At 52.5% G+C, this 15,641-nt stretch overlaps 3 protein-coding genes across 7 annotated transcripts in view; 2 read left to right on the top strand and 1 right to left on the bottom strand.

Annotated features, from left to right (window-relative positions):
* ERCC1 (ERCC excision repair 1, endonuclease non-catalytic subunit) overlaps positions 1 to 11,224 on the top strand; it is a 29,823-nt gene extending 18,599 nt beyond the window's left edge. For all 5 annotated transcript variants that reach the window (XM_006142075.3, XM_006142076.3, XM_027766955.1 and 2 more), the window contains 5 exons: positions 912 to 988; positions 9,059 to 9,158; positions 10,214 to 10,285; positions 10,479 to 10,547; positions 11,118 to 11,224. In XM_006142075.3, the coding sequence (XP_006142137.1) occupies positions 912 to 988; positions 9,059 to 9,158; positions 10,214 to 10,285; positions 10,479 to 10,547; positions 11,118 to 11,171 (372 nt within the window). In that variant the 3' untranslated portion in view covers positions 11,172 to 11,224. The remainder of the gene's footprint in view (positions 1 to 911; positions 989 to 9,058; positions 9,159 to 10,213; positions 10,286 to 10,478; positions 10,548 to 11,117) is intronic.
* POLR1G (RNA polymerase I subunit G) lies at positions 11,067 to 13,752 on the bottom strand. Its single transcript, XM_014583022.2, is given in 4 exon segments — positions 11,067 to 11,705; positions 11,707 to 12,708; positions 12,857 to 12,998; positions 13,340 to 13,752. Coding segments are annotated over 4 exon segments (1,539 nt in total). The 5' UTR covers positions 13,362 to 13,752; the 3' UTR covers positions 11,067 to 11,332.
* A 99-nt stretch (positions 13,753 to 13,851) lies between these two features.
* Positions 13,852 to 15,641, top strand: part of LOC102494691 (relA-associated inhibitor) — a gene marked incomplete at its 3' end in the record, with an annotated part of 8,851 nt that continues 7,061 nt past the window's right edge. The window contains 2 exon segments of the mRNA XM_027767196.1: positions 13,852 to 13,941; positions 15,076 to 15,127. Coding sequence (XP_027622997.1) covers positions 13,852 to 13,941; positions 15,076 to 15,127 — 142 coding nt within the window.

Below are 15,641 nucleotides of genomic sequence, written 5' to 3'. Positions count from 1 at the left end.
ATGCCGCAATCCCTTCTCCTCCATTCTCCTCTCGGGATCTTGGGCACTCACGCACATGCGCCCAGCGTGAGTTTAAGCCACTGGGTATGGGACTTGAACCGTAGTCAACTACATGGGAGTCCAGCGACATAGCCATTACACCAACTGCTGGTCCCCTTCATTTTCTTTTTAAAATTTGCTATAGGGCATGTGTGCTCTCCAGAGAAAGACAGAGAAGTGAAGAAAAAAAAAAAAAACAAACCCAGAGTGTTGGCCACACTACAATCCCTTCTCTGTTCTCCTGTCTGGATTTTGGGCATGCACATGTGCCCAGTGTGTTTTTTCAGCCTCTGGGTCTGGGACTTGAACCTTGTAGTCAGCCATATGGGATCCAGCTGCCTTAAGCACCATGCCACTGGCTGGCCCCACCAGGCTTATTGCTAAGCTTCCAGACAATCACCCTTTTGTGCCATACCCTCCATCCCGTATGGAGTGAACTGCACTTCCTCAGGCCCTCTTTGCCCTCCCACCCCTCTGTGCACTCTGTGTCTAGAATTCTCTTTCCTGCTGGCCTTTGTCCGTCACTACTCCCCATCCTCCTCTAGCTCTCAGCTCAGATGTCGCCCCCTCTTGAAAGCCCTCCTGGATTCCCCTGGTAGGCTCAGGTGCTCCTTGGCTCTCCCATTCCAGCCCTGGCTATTCTAGGTGAGCACTGTCTGGGGACAGGTCTGTCCCCGTCATCGGACTGGGCCTGGGAGGGCAGGGCCGGGGCCGTCTTGGCCAATGGGTCCTGACACTGCCCGGCAGAGGCTGGGCACCAGCAGGAACAGGGAGTGTCGGTTGGGTAGAAGGCTGTGGGCTCCCTAAGCTGCTGTGATTCAGACTCATCCCTCTCGCTCGTCCAGGTCTCTAATTCTGATTTTCTCCTCTAGAAAGACCCTCAGCAGGCCCTCAAGGAGCTGGCTAAGATGTGCATCCTGGCCGACTGCACGCTGGTCCTCGCCTGGAGGTGGGATCGGGCTTCCTCCTGCCTCGTTCGGGCTCTAGCCCGAGATCTGTGCCCTCGGCCCTTCACGAACGGCCTGTGGGAGCCCGGTTCGGGAACTGCCTGTCTCTGGCCTCGGTGTCCTCATCTGTAACGTGGGGTTGGGCAGCTTTTCCCTAGGGCTGCAGGCCAAAGGCAGGGGAGACATCTGCTCCTCAGAACCATACCCAGGCACTGACAGACGGAATGATCGAGACCCATGTCAGTTTCTGTCTTTAAAGCTCTTTGTTCATGATCATTTTCTTTCGTGCTGGAAGGCGCATGTGCATGAGCGAGCGAGAACTACTAGTGGGCCTGGCCATGCTGCCGCCCTTTCCTCTCCAGTTCTCCGTTCCGCTAGGGCCCTGTCATCTCCCGCACACACCTGGCGTCTTTCTCAAGGTGCTGCTACTGGGACTTGAACCCTGGCTGGCCATGAGGGATTCGGTTTCCTTTCCACAGCCTGAAAAAGTTCAGTTTTTAAGTCTAAGCTTCTAGGGGCTGGCAGGTGGTACGGTGGTTAAGGCGCTGCGCTCCCATGTGGCCGACAGTGGTTTAGTCCAGGGCCTGGTGGTTGCTTTCGCACTTCCCCTTGCTCTGGTGAGCACGTACCCTTCAACAAACTTAAAAAATAATCATCATAATAAATTATATATATCACTGCAATCCCCTTTCCTTGACTTTCCTCTTGGGATTTTGGACACACACATTCACATACTTGGCATTAGTTTCAAACTGCCGAGTCTGGGACTTGAACTGCAGTTGGTCGTGTGGTAGTCCAGCAACATAACTGTTTTACTATCTGCTGGTCCTAAAATAAATATTTTTTAAAGAACTATTTAATTTACTTACTTAATTAATTTTTAATTTGACCAGAGTGGGACAGAGTGAGAGAGCTAGAGGGAACGTGAGAAAGCAAATCTCCAAATCTGGGACTCGGACCACATTAGGTCATGTGGAAGTCCAGTGTCCTTAACCACCATGCCACCTGCTGGCCCCATCAAAATAAATATATATGTTTTTAAATTAAGCTTAAAAAAAACTTATTAATTTTTAAATTATTTTATTTAACTTTACTTATTTACTTATTTTAATTTGCCCAGAGAGGGACAGAGCACGAGAGAGAGAGAGAAAGGAAGCTACCAGGTCTGGGGCCTGAACCGTGGTCATCATGTGGGAGTCCAGTGCTCTTAACCACCACGACACCTGCCAGCCCCAATTTTATTTTTATTTTATTTATTTATTATTTTTTGCTATAGGGCACATGGGCTTGCCAGAAAGACAGAGAGAGACAGACAGAAAGCGAGAAATCACCCCCCGGGAGAATGGCCACGCCGCAATCCCTTATCCTCCATCCTCCTCTCAGGATCTTAGGCATGCACGCACACAAGCCTGGCATGAATTTAAGCCACCGGGTCCGGGATGTGAACCGCAGTCAACTATGTGGGAGTCCAGCGACACAGCCATTGTGCTAACTGCTGGTCCCTTGTTTATTTTTTATAGAATTAATTTTATTTGGGACCAGCAGATGGCATAATGGTTAAGTCACTGGACTCCCACGTAGTCAACCGTGATTCAAGTCCCAGAGCGGGTGGCTTAAACTCATACCGGGCACGTGTGCGTGCGTGCCCAAGATCTGGAGAGGAGAATGGAGGAGAAGGGATTGCAGCGTGGTCATCCCCCCTGGGGGGTGATTTCTCACTTTCTGTCTCTCAGTCTCTCTGTCTTTCTGGTAACTGCATGCACCCTATAGTGAAAACCTCTCAATAACAACAGAAAAGAATGATTTTTATTTAACTTTTTTTAATTTGACCAGTGAAGAACAGACAAAGAGAGAGACAGAAACTGAGAAAGCAAGCCGCTGGGTCAGGGACTCAAACCACAGTTGGCCATGTGGGAGTTAAGCTCCCTTAACCACCACGCCACCTACTGGCCCAATTTTATTTATTATTATAAATATTATTATTATTTAATTCACCAAAGAAATGAAAGAGAGAGAGAGAAAGAATGAGAAAACAAGCCACCAGGTCTAAGACTTGAACTGCAGTTGGCCATGTGGGAGTCCAGCGCCTTAACCACTAAGCCACCTGCTGGCCCCAAAAATGTTTTCTTATTGCATTAGTGGCTGCTGCGAATAATTCAGCTCTTTGTGCCATAGCTTCTCTCTCTCTCTCTCTCTTTTTTTTAATGTTTTTACCATATGGCATGTGTGATTGCTGGAGAGAGACAGGAAGAGGGAAGGTGAGAAATCACCCCCTAAGGGGGAATGGCCACTCCAAAATCTCTTCTCCATTCTCCTGGGATTTGGGGCACACATGCCCATTCACTGGCATGATTTATCAAGCCTCCAGGTCCAGGACTCGAACCATGGTCAGCCATGTGAGAGTTCAGCCCCTGACCACTGTCTCACTTGCTGGCCCCATGTAGCTTTTCTTTTTTTGCTTTGGAGAAGTTTTTGCTATAGGGTGCATGTGCTCACCAGGAAGACAGAGAGACAGCGAGAAATCACCCCCCGGGGGGAATGGCCACTCCGCAGTCCCTTCTCCTCCATTCTCCTCTTGGGATCTTGGGCACGCACGCATGCACACGTGCCTGGTGTGAGTTTAAGCCACCAGGTCTGGGACTCGAACTGCAGTTGAGTACATGGGAGTCTCGCAACATAGCCATTACGCCAACTGCTGGTCCTGTCATTTAGCTGTTCTTTTGAAGGTGTGCTATGTAACCTGCAAAAGCAGGATTAGCAGGTGGCGTGGTGGTTAAGGGTGCTGGACTCCCAGGTGGCCGTGTGGTTCGAGTGACGGACCTGGTGGCTTGCTTTCTCACTTTACTTCTCTCTCTCTCACTCTGTCCCTCTCTGGTCAAAAAATTAAATAAATAAAGTAAAAGAAAATAATTCTTAAAAAAAAAAAAAACCAACCTGCAGAAGCTCCATTTGTCTCGGTGGTGGGATGCTAAAGGTTCCAGGAGACTGGGGAGAATGTTTTCCAGGCTTCCTTCCTCTTTTTTTTTTTTTTTGGTTTTTTTTTTTTTTTTTTTTTTTTTTTTGGATATAGGGCACGTGTGCTTACTAGAAAGACAGAGAGAGAGACAGAGAGACAGAAAGTGGGAAATCATCCTCCAGAGGGATGGTCATGCCACAATCCCTTCTCCTCCATTCTTCCCTTGGGATCTTGGACACACACGCACATGTGCCCAGCATGTTTTAGCCACCAGGTCCGGGATTCGAACTGCGGTCGACTACATGGGAAACAGTGACATAGCCATTATGCCAACTGCTGGTCCCTAGAAACTCAATTTCTCTTAACACTATAGTCATCTTAGGTAGGGACTGACCTTGGGATCTGTGATAGTTAGAAGTGAAGGCTCTAGATAAGGCTAATCAGGTTTAAATTCCAGTTCTACCACTTGCAAGCCAAATATCCTTGAAAAAGTTAGCTAACCTTGCTGAGATTCAACTTCATCAACTGTAGAATAGCAACAAAAATTGTACCTACTTAATATTGTTATTGGAATGAGATAAAACAATAATGTAAAATATTTTACAACACTGCCTGTCCATACTGAATAAATGGTGGCCATTAGCATTTCTCTAATCATAAGGAAAGAGATTGCTTTAGAAGTTGATATACTTCTCTTGATGGGCATGTTAATAAACGCTTCAATTCCCAGGTACTTGGACTAAACTAAGAGTCATACAGGCCTCATCTTTCCAGGGAGAAAGTATGCATCTTTGACTAAGGTGTCTCTGTCTCTAACTTTCTGGCATTAGATGGCACTCAGAAATCATTTTCCTCACATATTAAAAGTGTTTGAAACATACTAGCAATCCCCAAAATATTGGATGCCCCCTCATTTCTTCATTTACTCCTATTTACAATCAAATAGAAGTGAAAAGACATCTCTACATAAAATGGAACTGGAAATAGAAAGCAACACCTGCTGAATGAATGGTTCAGGTGGAAAGCTTCTAAGATCCCAGAGGAGGAAATGATTTCAGGGTGAGGCACTCAAGAAATGAATTGGCAATTATCAAGGAAATTTAGTCTGAGGAACCAGCTGAAAAAGATACTTTAGGGTTGGGCCCCATTTTCCCTCAATTACCTGATAGCCGAAAATGAATTTGGGCTTTTTGTTTGAAATGTTCTGAGAGTAGAAAGTATGTCCCCATAATTTCCCCATATATCTTCAACCATTTAGTCTTGATTTCCTGCTGGTTAAAATGGTGTTAACTAACCCTGTTTTCAGGCCACTGAGCTGAAATTCTGTACCATTTATATCTTCACAGAACTTTCAGTTCTTCAAAGACAAGTTCTTTACAAATAAAAGAAAGTTCACCCTTTTAATGATTATACGAATTAACAAGGAAGGGAAATTATTCATGGCTGTGGTAATGGTTAGTCAATGTGAGGCCAACCCTATTGCATTTCATTAGAAATTATTCTGCTGAAAAGAGGTAACCTGCTATGTTAAAGAAGAGAATAGTTGAATTGGAAGAGTATTTTATAATCATTCCACTTAAAGAGTTTGATATCACTAGCATATTAACTTTTCCCCTTAAATTATTAAAGATTAAATGAGAGAAACTCAAAAGTTGGGAAAGAATTTTCTCTCTTCCAGAAAAATGATGGCAGACTGGAAAAGGATAGCTTTTCATTTGTGAACTAGAAGAAAAGAAGAGAAAAGAAATGGAACAAAATAATTGAAGGCTCTCAGCCCAATAATTAAGGCTATTAAGTAGATAAAGTCTTTAATAAATTAGAGAACTTAATTATAATTTGTAATGTCCTAACCAATTCAGAACACCTGTTGTGAGGCTTTTTTGGTATAGTTTTTTTAATTGGATTGCTATTGTATGTTTGAGAAAATATAAAAACCATTCATTGCACATTTGTCTCTAATGTGCTTTTATAAAACTTTTGTTATGATAGTAGAAAATAGTCATTAATCACAAAATATACAGAAAGGGGATAAAGTTTCCTTTTTATAGCAGTTGCCAATGTATTCTTAAGTTGTTTTCAGTAATAATTTTTATGGCTTAAACATTAGTTATTTTGTAATTTTGTGCAATGCTTTCTACAGAAACTCACTATTCTCCTGAAGCTGTTCTTTTGAAGGTGTGCTATGTAACCTGCAAAAGCAGGATTAGCAGGTGGCGTGGTGGTTAAGGGTGCTGGACTCCCAGGTGGCCGTGTGGTTCGAGTGACGGACCTGGTGGCTTGCTTTCTCACTTTACTTCTCTCTCTCTCACTCTGTCCCTCTCTGGTCAAAAAATTAAATAAATAAAGTAAAAGAAAATAATTCTTAAAAAAAAAAAAACCAACCTGCAGAAGCTCCATTTGTCTCGGTGGTGGGATGCTAAAGGTTCCAGGAGACTGGGGAGAATGTTTTCCAGGCTTCCTTCCTCTTTTTTTTTTTTTTGAGTTTTTTATTTTTTTTTGCTATAGGGTGCGTGCGCTCGCCAGACAGAGAGAGACATAGAGACAGAAAGAGACATAGAGACAGAAAGCGAGGGGGGATGGTCATGCCGCAATCCCTTCTCCTCCATTCTCCTCTCAGGATCTTGGGCACGCACGCACACGCGCCCGGCGTGAGTTTTAAGCCACCGGGTCCGAGACGCGAACCGTGGTCAACTACGTGAGAGTCCAGCGACATAGCCATTACGCTAACTGCTGGTTCCCCAGGCTTCCTTCCTCTTGAACCCAGAGCAAATTCACAGGCACTGACTTTCCTCCGGGAAGAGCTGACATTTCTTGAACAGGCTTCTGAGCACCGGTCAAGGCTCCGAGCACTTCCAGAGCTTTGACTCCCTAATCTTCAGAATTCCACTGCCCACCCCATTTTACAGATAAGGGAACCTCTGAGAGGTCCGATCACTGGCCCAGGTTCAGCTAGGCGGAAGTGTGGTCAGGTTCTGAGCTCCAGCCCTTAGCCAGAGAAGGTGTATAAAGATGTACCAGCAGGATCTCCAGCCAGGGTAGACTGGAGGACGCCTGACAACTTTTTCTTTTTTTCTTTTATCTTTTATCTTTTTTTGTGCCATAAGGTGCATGTCCTCGCCAGAGAGAGAGACAGAGAGAGGGAAAGTGAGAAATCACCCCCTAGGAGGGATGGCTACACTGCAATCCCTTCTCCTCCATTCTCTTAGGATTTGGGGCATGCATGTACACATCCTCGGTGTGATTTTTAAGCCGCTGGGTTTTCTATATGTGCAAGGACTTCAAAGAGTTTATGGGGGAGCTGGCAGGTGGCATGGTGGTTAAGGGTGCTGGATCCCCACATGGCCAACCACAGTTCAAGTCCCAGACCTGGTGACTTGCTTTCTTACTTTCCCTGTCTTTCTCTCTTGCTCTGTCCCTCTCTGGTCAAATCAAAATGAAATAAATGAATGAATACATAAATAAAAGTTAAAGAAAATCTTTAAAAGAAAGTTTATGGTTTATGGAAAATTAGAATTGAAGTGTGAGCTTATTTTGGTTAATTAAAAAAGATATCCATGCATACATTTTTGGGATATGCATTTTCCACATTTTGAAGACTCCACATTATAATTCAGAATTTTAATTTTTTTAACTTTAATTCATTCCATTTTTCTTTTTTTTTGTTTTAAGTTTTTGCCATAGGGCGTGTGTGCTCAGAAAGAGAGAAACAAAGGGAAGGTGAGAAGTCACCCCTTGGGGGATGGCCACCCTACACAATCCCTTCTCCTTCAGTCTCCTCCCAGGATTTTGAGCAACGCGCGCGTGCCGAGTGATTTTCAAGCAGCCAGGTTTGGGGCTCGGGTTGGTCATGTGGGAGTTCAGTGCCATAACATCAGCGGGCCTCCTTTTTTTTTTATTTTCTTTTTAGTTTTTTGCTACAGGGCGTGTGTGCTTGCCAGAGAGACAAAGCCAGAAATCAATCCCCGGGCATGGCAGTACCTTCTCCATTCTCCTCTTGGGATTGTGGGCAAGTACGCATCTGGTGTGATTTTCAAGCCTCCAGGTCCAGGACTCAGACCATGGTCGGCCGTGTGGGAATCCAGTGCCTTTCCTTCATCGACCTGATACACCACCTTCTGGCCCTCAAAAAAGTTACTGCAACTGCCAGAGGGCGTGTGTGTTCACCAGACGCAGAGGGAGAGAGCACCCCCACATCGGGCGCAGTCCCACCGTAACCCCTTATCTTCCATGTCTTCATCCCGTTGAGATTTTAGGCACGTGTGCACACATGCTCGGATGTTTTTCAAGCCACCAGGTCCAGAAGGTCCAGAATTCAAACTGCACAGCCGGCATGTGGGGTCTGGCTCCCTTAACCACTATGCTACAGGGCTGGCCTTATTTTTAAAATTTTAAAAAACGTTTACTGGGTGGGCCAGCAGGTGGCATGGTGGTTAAAGGTTCTGGATTCCCACATGGCTGACCATGGTTCAAGGCCCGGACCTGGCAGCTTGCTCTCTCGCTTTCTCTCTCTCTCTCTCTGTCCCTCTCTGGTCAAATTGAAGTAAGAAAATGAATAAATAAATAAGTAAAGTTAAATGAAATAATTCTTAAAAAAAATAGTTTACTGGGCTAGCAAGGTGGCATGGTGGTTAAGATAGCTGGATCCCACTTGGCTGGCTGGTTTAGGGGACATGCTGTGTGTGCGCATGTGTGCCCAAAATTCCAAGAGGAGAACCGAGAAGGGATTTTGGCGTGGCCCTCTAAGGGGCTTTCTCACTTTCTCCCTCTCTAGCTCTCCAGTGACTGCATGTGCCCTCCAGCCAATCGGGGGGCGAAAAAAAGGCAAGCAGAGACAAAGAGACAGGGACAGGGAGACGGGGACCCTCAACAGTCTTCGTGCTGCGACCCACCCCAGCCTTTCCCGGCTGGGATCACAGGGCATGTCTGGTGCACACAGGGAGATCTCAGGACACGACACGATCCCAGGACCTTCCCATGTGGGTCCAGTGGTTACCAGTGGGCTTCCACCTCACCTTAGAGTTTGGGAGTTTTAGCTTCAGCAGTTACTGCTACGGTAATGAAGCCCATCTAAAACCTTTCACCCCCAACCTGGCTGACACATGTCCTGTCACCCCAGCCCCGAGGAAGCCGGGCGGTACCTGGAGACCTACAAGGCCTATGAGCAGAAGCCGGCAGACCTCCTGATGGAGAAGCTGGAGCAAGACTTCCTTTCCCGGGTGAGCCCCTCGCCTCCCTCCCTGCGCTGCCCTGCCTGGGCCCCCCTTAACTCCTGGGCGCTGGAGCTTTAGTTCTGATCTCAGGGATATCCGTCCATCCCCAGTCCCTCCTAACAAATGGCAGCTAGAGGGGTCTTAAGCATAAACCTGATCCTGCCCTCTGCAGCTCATAATCCTCCCATGGCTCCCCAGTGCTGAGGAAAAGCCCAGTCTCGTCACCATTCTCGGGGGACCTACCTGGCACAGCAGCCCCGCCCCAGGCCTGCCTGTCTCCGCCAAACGTCTGCCCACCCTACTGCCAGTTACTTGCCCAGTTCTAGCTTTCATGTCTCAGCACTGATGCCCTCTTCCAGGAAGCTCTCCTGAATCCCTAGGCCAGGTCAAGCATCCCTGTGGGGCTTCCGCATCCCAGCCTTGTTCATCTGGTCACTGCTGTGTGGAACTGATTCTTCTCCCCAGCTGGACTCGGGTTCCGGGGGAGGGCTGCAGCTGTCTCAGTCCCTGCTGTCCCTGGCACCCCTAGTGCTCAGCAGTGTTTGCAAAATGACCTGGGATGTGGGCACCAACAGTGAGGGGGCCCCTGCCTTCTGTGTCGTTCCTGGGGGCACAGGGTGAGCCCGCACAGCTGGAGGAGCCGCGAGACAGTCCAGGCCCGTGTCCACTGTCCAGTCCAAAGTGACCTGTTAGCCAAAATATTTTTTTGCTATAGTGTATATGTGCTCACCAGAGAGAGACAAATATATAGAGAAGTGAGAAATTATCCCACTGAGGGGATGGCCATGCTGGAATCCCCTCTCTTCTCTTGGGATTTGGGGCATGCATGCCTACCATGTTTTTCAAGCTACTGGGTCCAGGACTGAACTGCGAAGCTGGCCATGTGGGATCTGACCACCTTAACCTCCTTGCTACCTGCTGGCCACCCCTCCTTCCCGAAAGTTTTAAAAGCATTCACTGCATTGCTTTCTGTATGCCAGGCAGTCTGGGGACCCAGCCCTGTCCTCCCAGGCTCAGTCCTGCTGGCCGTCCTGACACTTCTGCTTCCACCTCCCCTCCAGGTGACCGAATGTCTGACCACAGTGAAGTCAGTCAACAAAACGGACAGTCAAACCCTCCTGGCCACTTTCGGAGTAAGGCACAGACCCGCTGCCATTTCTGCCTTCTCTCGATGCCCCACCCTTCCCCTACTTCTCCCTGCACACCCCCACCCTGCCTGCCTCCCCACAGCTTCCCCTCCTGCCAGGAATATCTTGGGCCCCTCTTCGGCCAGGGCAGGGCAGGGCTTTGTGATGCACCCACCCTGACCCCTCGCTCTTTCCTCAGTCTCTAGAACAACTCATAGCTGCATCGCGGGAAGATCTGGCCTTGTGCCCGGGCCTGGGCCCCCAGAAGGTAAGAGCTCTGAGAAGGCCCTGAAGGGTCAGGGGCAGGGGACCAGCAGTTAGCGTAATGGCTATGTCACTGGATTCCCATGTAGTCGACCGTGGTTCCAGTCCCGGACCCAGTGGCTTAAACTCATGCCGGGCACGTGTGCGTGCGTGCCCAAGATCCCGAGAGGAGAATGGAGGAAAAGGGATTGCGGCGTGGCCATCCCCCGTGGGGGGTGATTTCTTGCTTTCTATCTATCTGTATCTGTCTGTCTGGTGAGTGCACGTGCCCTATAGCAAAAACCTCTCAAAAAAAAAAAAAAAAAGGGTCAGGGGCAGGAGGGATCCCCAAAGTTGCAAGGTTGGAAGGCCCATAGCGCCACCCCTACAGACAGGGAAACCGAGGCCCAGGGTGGGGACCAGCCCAGCCTCACACAGCCAGCCTGGGGAGGAGTCCAGATCAGGCTCCTCCCCTCCTAGCCCTGGAGGAGCCTCCCCTCCGAGCCCACTCAAGCTGGGAGAAAAAGAACCCCGACTCTGGACGCAGCAGACACGGCTGGTTTAATGATGGTTCTGCATTCCCTCCCGCTCCCAGGCCCGGAGGCTGTTCGATGTCCTGCACGAGCCCTTCTTGAAAGTGCCCCGATGACTCCAGCTGCCAAGGAGACCCCAGTATGAAAATAAACGCTTTCCCGGTCTGGCTCCTGTGGGGTGTGCTGGCGCAGTCGCTGGGGAGGGTCCTCACGCCACCTCCCAAGGGGCCAAAAGGGCCACTTTGGCTTTTGCCGAGTGCTGTTTCCCTGGAGGAGACTACACAGGACCCTGCTGCAGCTGCCTCTTCCGCTTCTTCTCCCGTCTCTCTGCGGGAACCACCTCCCCAGACTCCAGGTTCAGCGGTGGCCCCGGCATCTCCTCTTGGGGCGCTGTCTCTGGCACCCTGTTTTCCCGGTCTCGCTTCTTCCTCTTCTTGGTGGAGCCCGGAGCTGCCGTGGCCTCCGACTCAGCCTCCACTCTCTCCCTTGGCGGCTCCGTCACCTCCGTCCCTGGCTCAGTCACTTTTTGTCCCCTTTCTTTCTTCTTGGCAGACACGAAGGCCGCCTGGGGCTCTAGGGCACCCAGCAGCTCAGGCCCCACCACCTCTTTGCCTGGCTCCATCATGGCATCTTGCCACTTTTCTTTCTTCCTCCTTCCAGGGTGCTAGAGTTGCCCCGGCGGGAGGCTCATGGTCCCCGGGCAGCTCAGGAGCCACCGCCCCCCCAGGGAGCTCTGGTGGGGCCACCTCAGGCTCCGGTGCCTCAGTCCCCAGCTCCAGAGTCTCCACTGGCCCCTTTTCCCTTTTTCTCTTCTTTAGGGGGGGCAGTGGGATGGCTTCTTCCTGCGGCTCCACCTTCACCACTGGCTGAGACACAACCGTCACTCCTTCCACTGGCTCTGCCTCTTCCCCCTGCCTTGGCCTCTTCCTCCTCTTGCTGGGGGACAGGACCGTCTCTGTCTCTTCCTGAGGCTCGGCTTTAACCACAGGCTCCGGCTCCCCTGTGTTTCTTTCTGGCTCTGGTGCTCCCACTTCTGGTTCAGCTATGCCTGCCCCTTTGGACTTCTTCCTCCTCTTGGTGGATGGGAGCAGCTCCCATTGGGGCTCTGACATCTCAGCTGCGGGCTCCGTTGCTGCAGGCCCTGTCACCTCTGACCCTTTCAGCTGCTGCTCCATCTTCTTCCTGGCATCCACTTCTGGTGCCCCCAGAGCTGCGTCCACCTCCAGGCCTCCATGCCCATTCACCACCCCCTGAGTCCCTGTGGCCTGTGGCACATGCCTCTTCTTCTTCCTCTTCCCTGAGCTGGGTGACTTCAGTGCAGAGGCCCACCCCGGCCCTGTGATTGGCAGGCTACCTCCGAAGGCACAGAACCGGGGCCTCAGTCCAGGGGGGATCTGTGGTGGGGGGCTTGCTGGGATGGGCTGCAGAGGGGTCCCTGACAGGGACTGTTGGGGACCCTCGATGATCCTCAGGCTGCCCTGGGGGGCCGGGGCACAGGTGAGTCTACCGCCTGCCCCTGCTGAGGGGGCCAGTAGAGTTGCTTCTGCATTCCGGGGGCCACTGCTGCTGAGGACCTGGTAGCGGCGCCGCTTCCCTGCCACCTTGCCTTTCACGACCTGGAGGCCCGAGAGAGGCACAAGCCGCCCGTTGAAGCTGGAAGAAGGGGGAGTGGATTGGTTAGGTCCTTTTGGTGGGACAGAAACAGCGTTTCTGGGTTCCCAGAAACACCCATCTAAGTGTCCCCAGGTTCAGTCTGGGTGGCGGGGGCAATCATCCCAGGCGGTGATGCGGAACCACTCACCAGTCTGGGGCGAAATCTGCAGGGGCCTGGATAAGCCACAGCTCTGTATCTGGGCCGGTCAGCGCCTCCAAAGAGAAACGCGGGGCCTCTGAAGCTGGGGGCGTCGCCGTGAAGTTGGGGGGACAAGAGAACCGAGCAGCACCTACGGGAGAAGGAGAAAAGGGGGTGTGCTTCCCGCAGGTCCAGTCCTCCAGCGCGCCCATCGGTCCATCGGTCCCGACCTCGTGAGCGCTCCAATCCCTTCACCCGGCCTCTCCTCTCTGCCCGCTGGCTCCCCAGGGGCGTCCCCACCTCCACCGATCCAACCCCCGGGGTGCCCTTCCAGACTGCCTCTCGGTCTGGACTGCAGTCTCCCAGGTGGGAAGTACGCTCCCTCCGCAGGTCTTGTGGCCGGGGATGCCCTTTTCCCGCAGGAGCTTTCCTGAGCGCGCCTTTCCTTCCCCATCGGCTCACCCGGCGCACCCGGCCCAGCCGCCCGCTCACCGCCGGCCTGCGTCCGCTCCATCCCGGGGCCCGCGCCGCGAGCGCACGGGGAAGCAGGGCTGCTCTCCGGCACTCACGGCCACGTGGACCGAGAGGGGCGGAGCGTCGTCCGGGAGCGCCCAAGCGGCGCGGGAGCGCGGGGGCTTCGCCCGGCGCCTGCTCGCACGACGGGCAGAACTGGGAGCGCTTTCAAATTGTGCGGAGCGGGCAAGAGAGGACAACGCTTCTCTACTAAAATCTACCGAAAGCAGCGGATTCGCTGTCGTGCCGGAGTCGGAGCCGCCCCAGACCCCGACGAGTCTCCCCCCCAGTTTCTCGGACACGATTTGTTCCTATACCGCCTTAAAGGCGTAGTCACACCGCAGGGCCTGACTCTTAAAGGGGCAGAAGATCGAGCGACAGGTAAGAGCCCTGGTTGGCTGGACTGTGCGTTCAGGGCTACAATCTCTTCTGAGGAGGCTCCGATGCCTCGGAAGTCCGGAACGTAAATGGGAGAGGTGGAAAAAGGCGGGATGAGGGGAATCCCTCCTGTGGGCGTGAAGACCAGCCTGGGGCGGGGCTTCTGGACTCCCGGGACGCGGGAAACGCTGGGGGAGGAGCCTGTGAGTCGGGGGCGGAGCCTCGGCCCGGGAGCGGGACACGCGTGGGGAGGCGTGGACTAAGGGGCGGGGCTCGTGGATCAAATGAGACCTGCAGATGCCCTCGAGGATTTCGGCCTGTGCGTGGGAAACATTCCCGATGGCTTCCAGGAAGGGAGAGGGGGTAGAAGACCTGTTCGGCGACCCTCTCCCTGCCCCGGGGCGCGTGTAAACAACGGCACGTGGACGCAGATTTGAGGGACGCGCCCACATCCCTTCCCACCAGGGCCGCATTGCGTGGGGCGGCGGGCGGAGCCACGGGACGGTGGCTAGACAGGGTGACCAGACAGCATTCCTGGCCGGTGTGTCAGCGCCGCTTCCCTCCCCCCTCTGCCGAGATTTCGGATCCTACTCCAGAACTGGGGCGTCTCCCGTCTCCCCAGGAGGGAGTTGCTTTCCAGAGCAGAGGGAGGGTCAGAGGGAGGGGAAACGCCCTCCGCCCAGGATCTCCAGACAGTTTCCCGCGCGTGGGCGAGAGGCACCGGAGCACCGCCCCGGCGAGCGCAGGGACTACAATTCCCAAAGGCCCCGAGGCGGGGAGGGGCCCGGCGCGGGTCGCAGAGGCTGCTGGGGGTTGTAGTCCAGTCTCCGACTTGGGGCTCCGTTGGTGAGAGAGCCTTTAAAGATCCAGCTTGTCCTTTTTACCGACGGGGAGATTGAGGCTCAGAGACTTGAGAGGCCGACTTAGCGAGGCTCTCTTTTCGCCTTAGGATGGGGCATGTGAGTTTCTCCTGGCCGCTAGTCTTCTACCCCTTTGGTGACATCCACCTCTGTACTCAGGAAAGGGGACAGAGCCTGGAAGAGTGGGATAAGGGCCCAGGAGTCCGTCTCGTGCAGCCACAGCGCGGTGGGAGTCGGTTCCTCTGTACCTCCCTGGCTATGTCGCTTTCGGCCTCTGGGCCTCGCCCTTCTTGTCTGTGAAATGGACTCTGAGTGAATCCAAATGGAGACGTCTGTTTGCGTCCCGCTCTTCGGGGACTACAAATCCCAAGGTGCTCGAGGCTCCCCCTCCTCTCCGGGAGACACCGCCCTCCAGTCGAGTCACGTCGTCTAACCTGTTCCCGGCTCCTGCCCCGCCCCGTCTTCGGCTCCCCGCAGCCGGAGCCGGAGCCGGAGGAAGCCCCCCGGTGCCAGGAACTGCCCCGGATCTGTAAGTTCCACCCTCCTGGGGTCCAGCTGCCCTGGTGGAGCCCGACACTTACATCCCTGGGAGGACTTGGGAGGAGACTTAAACTCCGGGATCCAGGGCGGAATTTGGGGTGCGCAGACTTATGGACCTTAGAAGGAGAAACTCAGATGCCAGATTTGCTGGACGCAAGGGAACGGGGTTTGGGTGCCTGAGTTACTGGTATGGAGGGCTGGGACCCCTTGGTCCCGGGGATACGCCGCAGCTGGGATTCTTGAGTCCTTCTAATTGGGGACTTTGGGGAGCCTGAGTTCTTGCGTACTACTGAGGTCGGGGAATCCTGAGTCTTGGGCAGAAGTGGGAGGCTCGGACTTCTGTGACTCTGGAATGGTGGCCACTCCTGCCGCCCCCTAGCTGGCTTCTTCACCGCGCCTCCAGGTCTCTGGAGGGGTGGGGCAGGAAGAGTAGAACCTGGGTCCTTGAAATGGCACGGGACCAGTAGTAGGGGTCCCTCTGGAAAGTGTCCCCGTGTCCCACC

Source organism: Tupaia chinensis, unplaced genomic scaffold (genome assembly GCF_000334495.1).
Source record: "Tupaia chinensis unplaced genomic scaffold, TupChi_1.0 Scaffold000067_1, whole genome shotgun sequence".
Classification (NCBI taxonomy): Eukaryota; Metazoa; Chordata; class Mammalia; order Scandentia; family Tupaiidae; genus Tupaia; species Tupaia belangeri.
Note: the sequence above shows the minus strand (reverse complement) of the source record. Positions and strands in the feature narration are given on the sequence as shown.